At 33.5% G+C, this 8,561-nt stretch overlaps 1 protein-coding gene across 1 annotated transcript; it reads left to right on the top strand.

Moving 5' to 3' along the window:
- The first annotated feature begins 6,890 nt into the window (after positions 1-6,890).
- On the top strand, positions 6,891-8,252 carry LOC122583863 (peroxidase 27-like). The gene is made up of 4 exons (XM_043756238.1): positions 6,891-7,121; positions 7,244-7,429; positions 7,561-7,735; positions 7,849-8,252. The coding sequence occupies exons 1-4, from the start codon at positions 6,891-6,893 to the stop codon at positions 8,250-8,252; spliced, it is 996 nt and encodes a 331-aa protein (XP_043612173.1).
- The last annotated feature ends 309 nt before the right edge of the window (positions 8,253-8,561 follow it).

Raw genomic sequence — 8,561 nt, 5'->3', positions numbered from 1 at the left:
TCTATTAGTAGTAACTTTGATATGATCACTTGTATCTGGTGTGAATATATATATAAAGGATAACAAGGAATGGAAAAATAAAATAGTTACTTTGTGAATGAGTTTCACATGTGAAACACAAAATGCATATCCTTATACTTTGACTTATCACGTTTACTGACTTCAAAGCATTAAAGTTTCTTTTATCACTTTAATGACTCATGTCGTGTAGATACAATGAACCGTGTCAATATTTTAGTTGTATGAAACAAACTATATATGAACTAGCCTTGTACTTAATATATATATATATATATATATGGAAAAGTGAGTGTGTGGTTGTGTATAGAAACCTCTCACGTACTAATACTTTAATATTTATTGTATAATAAATAAACGACTGACCTCCATGTTTTTCAAGGATTAAATTAGCTTGTGAGGGGTTCTATACCTAAGTTGCATGCTACGATATGCAAACTACTCAATAGTCTCTAAGATGATATCTTAAGGTATGAATATGTAATGCTTAAGGTGCCTAGCATATATGTGTTTTACTAAGGTATGAATCCCATTGTTGATATATAATTTATTTTTCTTACTTTCTTTGTGTTGGGATCTAAATTGGGATAACGACATATGAATACCTATGAATGTAACCAAAATGCTTATGTAATGTAACAATGTTGTAAAGGGCCTATGTCATGTAATGAACTACAAAAATCTATTCAAAAAATGTAGGCTACCTGGTGACATGGAAAAACGCTTATGTGCCACGATTGATTCATCTATTTAACCATACTAAAAATGCTTACATGGCATACAAATAGGAAATAAATAAAATAAAAGAAATTACGTACTTTATTAGCTCCGTTTGTGGTGTTTGTTCATCATGATGGCGGGGTGATCTTCATCGCTGGGAATCACACTCACAACCACCAGCAACCACCGGTTCATAAGGCTATTGCTTATAGGAGCGTTCGAGGGGAGTCCTCGCCAAAAAGGACGACGGACGTTATTGGCACCGAGCGTCCAAAACAGTGCGTCCCCCCACTTAGTCCTCCGGGGGACTCTTGAAGACGTGCGAGGTGGACCCAAAGCAACGGATACTTCGATTTTGTTTTTTTTTTTTTTCTAACGGCTAATTTTTTTTTTCTATTTAAACACTCCAACTTATTATCATTTTAACACACAAATATTCTATCACATACCATTTCATTCATCAAACACCATCAAAATCATGTCTAATTCATCATCAAGTGACGATTTCAAATTTCTAAACTCAACCGTTACGCAAATGAACACCCTATTTAATTCAAAGATCGCAAGCGCAATTTTTGATGTTTGTAAAGAAGACGATGTCGAGTCAAGTTCACGTGTACCTCGAAACAAGAGGGTTTTATCACGAGATCATGCCGGAGCCGTGGTGCGTTTATGGAATGATTACTTTTCTGATGCACCCACTTTCCCGGCCGATTAGTTTCGAAGAAGATTTCGAATGTGCAAGCATATGTTTCTTCGTATATGCCAAGATATACACAACTTTAGCGTCATTGAACCCCTACCCAAACATTTTCTATTTTTCCAAAAAAGTGAAACCGATTGTACTGGTAGGGCTGGTTTCAACATTTTTCAAAAATGTACTTCCGCCATATGTCAATTGGCGTATGCTTCTAATGCCGACCAATTAGATGAGTACTTACACATGGGTCGTGCGACTTCAACTGAATGCTTGCATAACTTTTGCAAGTGTGTTTATTATTTATATAACACTGAGTACTTAAGAAGGCTGACAACTCAAGATGTTCAACGTTTGGTAAGTAAGCATGAAGAGATTCATGGTTTTCCTGGTATGCTTGGTAGTATTGATTGTATGCATTGGGGTTGGAGAAACTGTCCGGTGGCTTGGCAAGGGCAGTACACACGAGGCGATAAAGGACATCCCACGATCATGCTTGAAGCTGTAGCTTCGTATGATTTGTGGATTTGGCATGCTTACTTTGGCCCTGCAGGTTCGAACAACGACATCAACGTCCTTAATGAATCGGATTTGTTTGATGATTTACTCCAAGATAGGGCCCCCGAATTGCAATATACTATTAATAACGAAGAGTTTACGAAGGGATATTATCTAGCTGACGGTATATATCCCGAATGGGCCACACTAGTCAAGTCTTTTAAATGTCCGATGGACCCAAAGACTACAAAGTTCAAGCGCTACCAAGAAGCTGCAACAAAAGGATGTCGAACGAGCTTTCGGGGTGCTTCAAGTTCGTTGGGCAATCCTTAAACAAGATGCCCGCCCGCATTCGGTGAACAAGATAAAACGTATGATGTATGCTTATGTCATTCTACACAACATGATTGTTCAAGACAACGGTAATGCAATTTCCGACCTTGAGGAGGATTATTTGTCTGATCCAACTAATATGCCAAGACGTACGTGGGATGAAAGGGTTGCGACGTAAATGCGAGTCGTCGGAGAGATACGTGATAGAAGGACGCACCATCGACTTCGCAATGCTCTAGTGGATCATGTTTGGCACCTTCTGGAAAATTACCGTCAACGTTGATTTTTTTTTATTATGTCTACTTTCGTAACTTATATTTTTAATTATTAGGATCGTAACTTTTTTAATAAGTGTTGTAATGTTAGTTTAATAAGTGTTGTAATGTTTTATTTAATAAAAAAAGTATTTATTTGAATGGTGTTTTGTTAATTAAATAAATATAAAAGAAATGATGATGTGGTGAAGAAGTCTTGGAGAAGCTGTCTTATAGGCTGGGGGGAGTCCTGGAGGGAGTCCTGCTGACGTGGCAGTCAAGACTCTCCAGGACTCCAGTCCTTATAAGGAGAGGCCTAACCACCTTTATATCTCCAACCTTTCCTTCTCTTATTTTTTCTTTTTTTTTTTCGTCCCCCACACCACGCCACTCTTCGTAACAGAAGCTACTAATCCATCAACATCATCTTTAAATCCTAGAAAATTATGGGGGTTTTTTTTTTACTGGAGAATAAAAATATGAGGGAAAATTATTAGGGTTTGTTCTCTGAAGTTTGTGGGAAAAACCGATTCCAACTCATCTTCATCAATGGATTTGATGATGAAATTACCAGAGACAAAGGGGTCAGGAAGAAAAGGAAAATGGAAAGTGTGGGAAAAACACATTGCAACTCATCTTCACCATTGTTGTTGTTTGACCAATTCAAAACTTTTACAGCTCATACCATATATTTTTTTATATTAATTGTTCAATTTAATAGGTTAGTTATATGTAAAAAACCAATATACTGTTAGAAACATGGAATAAACATGTTTCCCCCTCATAAATTCTCCTATGAAAATCACATGTTTGAATATAAAATCTTTCCCCCTGAAAATCATAGTAGAAACATGTTGCTAGAAACATACTAGTTAACTCCTAGTTATATACAATGTACCGAATCAAAATTACAATAAAAAAAATTTTAAAAGTTACTTAAGATATTAAACCCTATTTTTAATGCCAAAAGTTTACTTTTCATAGGAATTACTATATAATAAGTATAGCTCATGTTAAAGTTTAACAAAAGTTAGACATGCGAATTGACCAATTAAACAACCTTTAATGAATGCGTTAACGGTAAGATTCGTCCATGTGGTTTATTCATTGTCGTAGTTTACATCTCTGCTCAAGAATTTTAGAATAGGTTCAAACTACGTTATTTTGTTGCGAAACACATCCCTAGAGCTAATGCCGTAAATTTTATTCCGTTAAGTGGGATCAGATGCCCAGCAGGTTTCTTGAAAAAATGTTGTAAAGCCTTATTCTTCTATGTCTTTTTGTTACCCAGTCATTATCAACTATCTATAAGAATCGTTGATGACACTTTTGTTGCATCTTCAAGTTATCACACTAAGACTTAAAGATTTATCCATAAATTTATCCATAAATCTTTAAGGTCTCTTTCATCCATTTCTTTCTTTGACGTCGTCAGCCGACTGTAATCTTCTATTGATACTTGATTATGTAGTTTAATTTTTTTTTTGAAAAATTGTTTTCTTTTTGTTGGTGTTACATGCAAACAAAATGTAACTAACTATAAACTTTTGAAAGATTATCCTAACATTAAAGCTCATAAAAACATACTTGTGTAATTAAATGATAAATGTAAATAGCAAAGTGCGAAAAATGTTCAAAAATAGCCTAAATTCCTTGAAAATCGCTAAAAATAATACCAAATTAATCATTATCCTTATTATATGCCGATACAAGGCTGTGATAAAAAAAAAATTGTGTTACGGGTTATCTCCAATCTTTATTCCGCCACTACGGGGCACGTATTTACAAGTGAAAATATCCTCGTGTGTTAACAGATCTACATGCTAAATACCCACGCCATATAAAAAGAAAGTAAGAAACAATCTTTAAATGAGCCTATATATTAACGAAACCAACCAAATTAGAATAAGATGCCACATTTTTACGTCATACAACATAGAATTTGTATATTTGTATATAAAAGGAAAGATATTGTTAAAAAGGTATATACACAATTAACATAATAAAAACTTTATATGTAAAAATGTTTAATATGAAGTATATATTACTAATTTAATTCATATAATCGATACATTCTTTTTATCTTTTTTTTTAAACTTGTCTTAATAAAATAAAGTGTGAATGTATCAAGAAAATAGATTTAAATTGAATGTTTTGATCCATTGAGACAGAATAAAGCTATTTGCTAGTTGGTGTTAGCATTCAAAAATTTAGAGACCCGATCTTTATTTTTGGTTTTCGGGGCCAATTTAGCCAACTGGTCTCTATACTTGATCAATATACGTGAATAAGACGTAGAGACCACTCATATAAGTTTAGAGAATATATTATTACAAAATAACCGGACTTCATTCTTTTATAGTAGTGATTGGCACAAGATGGTTTACAATGAAAGAACACTATTATTAACCTAACACGTTATAATGATTTTTAGTGAAACAACTTTGCAGCAGTATTTTATATTAAAATAAAACTAATTATGATAACTTTCCAGGTAATTTACGGATTCACTTTAAGGAGATGAGATGATAATAAAACAGGGTTTGGTAATGTCTTCCATTAATTTTAAATAAATATGCTCTATTACATAAAACCAACTGTATTAAACTTCCTTAATCTTATTTATAGTGCTTAACAATGGATCCATTTTTGGGAGCAGGTATTAAAGCTAATTTATATGCAATATAATATTTTTTGTACAAGGTACTTTATTCCCACGCATGTGGAATGTTTTCGGTTTTTATAGAAAACCTTCGGTGTTTGTTGCTTAGTTCGGATGCCTTTTTTTTTTCCCATGAAAGACAACAGAAAATTTAAGTAGAAATTTTATCGAGAAACTTGATATTACAATGATTATAAGGTTAGTTTCGACTAATTCAATTCGAACTAGGGTACCGAATCCATTTTATCCAAAGTTTAGGAATAACATAGAACTACTGTGAAAGAAAATTAAATAACTCTCTTGAATAAAAGTTAAGCTAAATTAAAGTGAACGTATTAGAACCCTTTGTACGTTATCAAGGAATATCTATATCAAAAATCAAAATCGAAATTTCCTTTTTCAGTTTCAGTTATATTATTCTTCTTCTTATGGACCAGGCTTGCAAAACTTGGGCCTGGAACTGGATGAAATTAAAGTTGCTCTTTTGGGCTCCACTTGAAATATGAGACACCATTTTTAACCTTGAGTTGAGTACTCGAGTATATACATTAAAATTTAAAATATTAAATAATAAAGGTCTAGTATGTGTTTCTTCCCGGGAATAAAGTGATTGTGTATCGAGTATAAACTCACAAATTTTGTTCTTTGGTTTCAATAAAAACGTATAATTATATCCTCATTTAAAAAAAAAAAATCATATATATTTTCTAAACAAACTAATATAAATTTGGTTTAATATTCATATTTGTTAATCAACTTTGACTTTTGAAATCTAGAACTATTCATAGCTACAAATTATTATAGGATAGGATAGGATAGGATATATCCAATGGTGGACTCATGGTGGTTTATAGAGTGCTCGTGAATCATATAATTTTTTATTTTACGGGGTAAAAGTCCATAAAGATATTTGATTTTTTGAAAAAAATCACTTCATCCGGGTCTAAATATATTTATTTCACATCATATACTCAAGTACTTCACATTTATAGGGACTGAAGGCATGGTAATGTGCGAAGTTGATGAATTTAGCATGCGTGTTCAATCTTTAATATTATTGTCAACCGCTTTGTTACATTAAAATCGTTATGTTGTTCTTGTTTTTATATATATATGTCCACCATGGTTGATATCTCAACAAATTCGATAATGATAGGTTACTAACAACATTTCTTGTTTCAAATACCAACGTGTATATGTAGTCTAGTTTGGATTGTAAAAATAAATACCTACCGTACAATATAATATTTGACCCGTCAAAGTTAAGATGGCTAGGACTTTTTATATGGTTGTGTTAACATCTAATCTAATCATTTTATATGCATGTTTAATTTATCTCCTTTTATAGTTATATGATATGATGTACTTAATCTTTCCACTGTACCTGCCCTTTCTCAAACGGTTTGGTTGGTATTATTGTTTAATTAATTGAGTCAATCATCTTTTTAAATTCTTGATTATGTGCAAATCTTGCCATGCCAGTTCATAATTCTGAAGTTTAATTTATTCCCACCTCATTTTAGCTCATCACTAAGATGAGTTAGATAATAGAAACTCGATGCAAGTGGTGACAACAACATCTATGACATTTTCAAATACAAGGGTCTCTCTAGCTAGTCACTATATAATGGGACTAGATCACGTTAACATTTCAAAAATCACATCAAATAAAGTGTTTAATCTTAATTAACCCCATTTGAAATTTTTAATGGCCGGTTGTAAGATAAACTTTGTCGGGGTGTTTGTGCTTCAAATGATATTCCTAACCCTCTTTTGGTCACATGATGTAGAAAGCTATGGCTTGAAAGTAGGGTTTTATGAGAAATCATGCCCTCGTGCCGAAATGATTGTATCTAAGGTCATCAAAGATGTTATGGCCGTGGCGCCATCTTTATCAGGCCCTCTATTGAGAATGAACTTCCACGATTGCTTCATTAGGGTCCGTAGTTTTTTTTTTGTATTTCATATATATTGATGGATCTAATTATCTTGTTCTCTAGATACATGCACTACTATATAAATTAAGAGCGTTATGATGAACCTCTTCTTAATTTATTGCAGGGTTGTGATGGTTCCGTTCTATTAGATTCTCCAACAAGGCAATCAGAGAAATACTCACCGCCGAATTTAAGCTTAAGAGGATTCAACATTATTGATAAAGTGAAGACGGCATTAGAAACAGCCTGTCCCGGCGTGGTTTCCTGTGCTGACATTTTAGCTCTTGTTGCTAGAGATGTTACCGCGGAGGTAAATTTTTTCTCCTCTCAAAATTTACAAATTTTCATTAGAAATCAGTTTCTTGTTCATAACATGGTACTTTTAGTATCAAAAGCTGATTTCTTATCACAATACTGACTCGTTATCGTTCTTTTTGACAGACCAAGGGACCATATTGGGAGGTAGAAACTGGACGTCGAGATGGAAAAGTGTCCCTATTCAATGATCCCATAGATCCAGTAAATGGTTTGCCACCATTCTTCGCAGACATCACTGCGTTGAAACAATCATTTGCTCTAAGGGGACTAAGTGTAAAAGACCTTGTTGTTCTATCAGGTACCCTTTCTAGCTAGCTAAAAAAATCTATATTGTACAAAAGTCATAATCAAATCAGTCAATAATTTTAATGGTGAAACTTATATAGTAAAATAGATCTTGATCATTTGTAGGAGGACATACCATAGGGATGTCTCATTGCTCATCATTCGAAAACCGGCTCTACAATTTCACAGGGAAAGGTGATACCGACCCAACCATGGACCCAAACTATATTGCAAAACTAAAGTTGAAATGCAAACCACAAGACCAACTCACAATAGTCGAGTTAGACCCGGGTAGTTTCAAGACATTTGATGACTCTTATTACAAACTAGTGAATAAGAGGAGAGGACTTCTTGAATCAGATGCAGCCTTACTTAATGACCCCGAGACTAGAGCTTACATGGTTCAAGCTACTAGCTATGGTTCCACTTTTTTCAAGGACTTTGGTGTGTCTATGGTTAAGATGGCCCGAATTGGGGTTCTTACGGGCTCTCAAGGTGAAGTTAGGAAAGTTTGCAGCAAAACAAACTAGCTGACTCTAGATCTTGGTTAATTTTTGTTAAACTTAAATAAAAGGTTGATCAAGTGATAAAAACTTGTTTAACATAACATAAGGGTATTGAGTTGAAGCTCATATACCGAACTCTTTATGAGTGTATGCAAGTGTGAATTAGTGTTAATATTCAAAATCTTGGTAATAGTTGTTTGCTTTTTTAAGGGTATGGTCATCGTAAATAATTAAGTTAATCATGGCATGTTTTGAGAATCCATATCGGATTTTATTATATTTTAGTGTTCTTAAATGTTCAAATCTTAATTAAGGCACCTCTGAAATGCATTA

The sequence above is a fragment of the Erigeron canadensis genome, chromosome 9 (assembly GCF_010389155.1).
Source record: "Erigeron canadensis isolate Cc75 chromosome 9, C_canadensis_v1, whole genome shotgun sequence".
In the NCBI taxonomy this organism is placed as follows: Eukaryota; Viridiplantae; Streptophyta; class Magnoliopsida; order Asterales; family Asteraceae; genus Erigeron; species Erigeron canadensis.
Note: the sequence above shows the minus strand (reverse complement) of the source record. Positions and strands in the feature narration are given on the sequence as shown.

Excerpts from the sequence above, each read along its gene's own strand:
- LOC122583863 (XM_043756238.1), top strand. The coding sequence starts at position 6,891 with ATGGCCGGTTGTAAGATAAACTTTGTCGGGGTGTTTGTGCTTCAAATG. Across the intron at positions 7,430-7,560 it reads CTAGAGATGTTACCGCGGAG|ACCAAGGGACCATATTGGGA; the intron begins GTAAATTTTTTC and ends TCTTTTTGACAG. Across the intron at positions 7,736-7,848 it reads AGACCTTGTTGTTCTATCAG|GAGGACATACCATAGGGATG; the intron begins GTACCCTTTCTA and ends GATCATTTGTAG.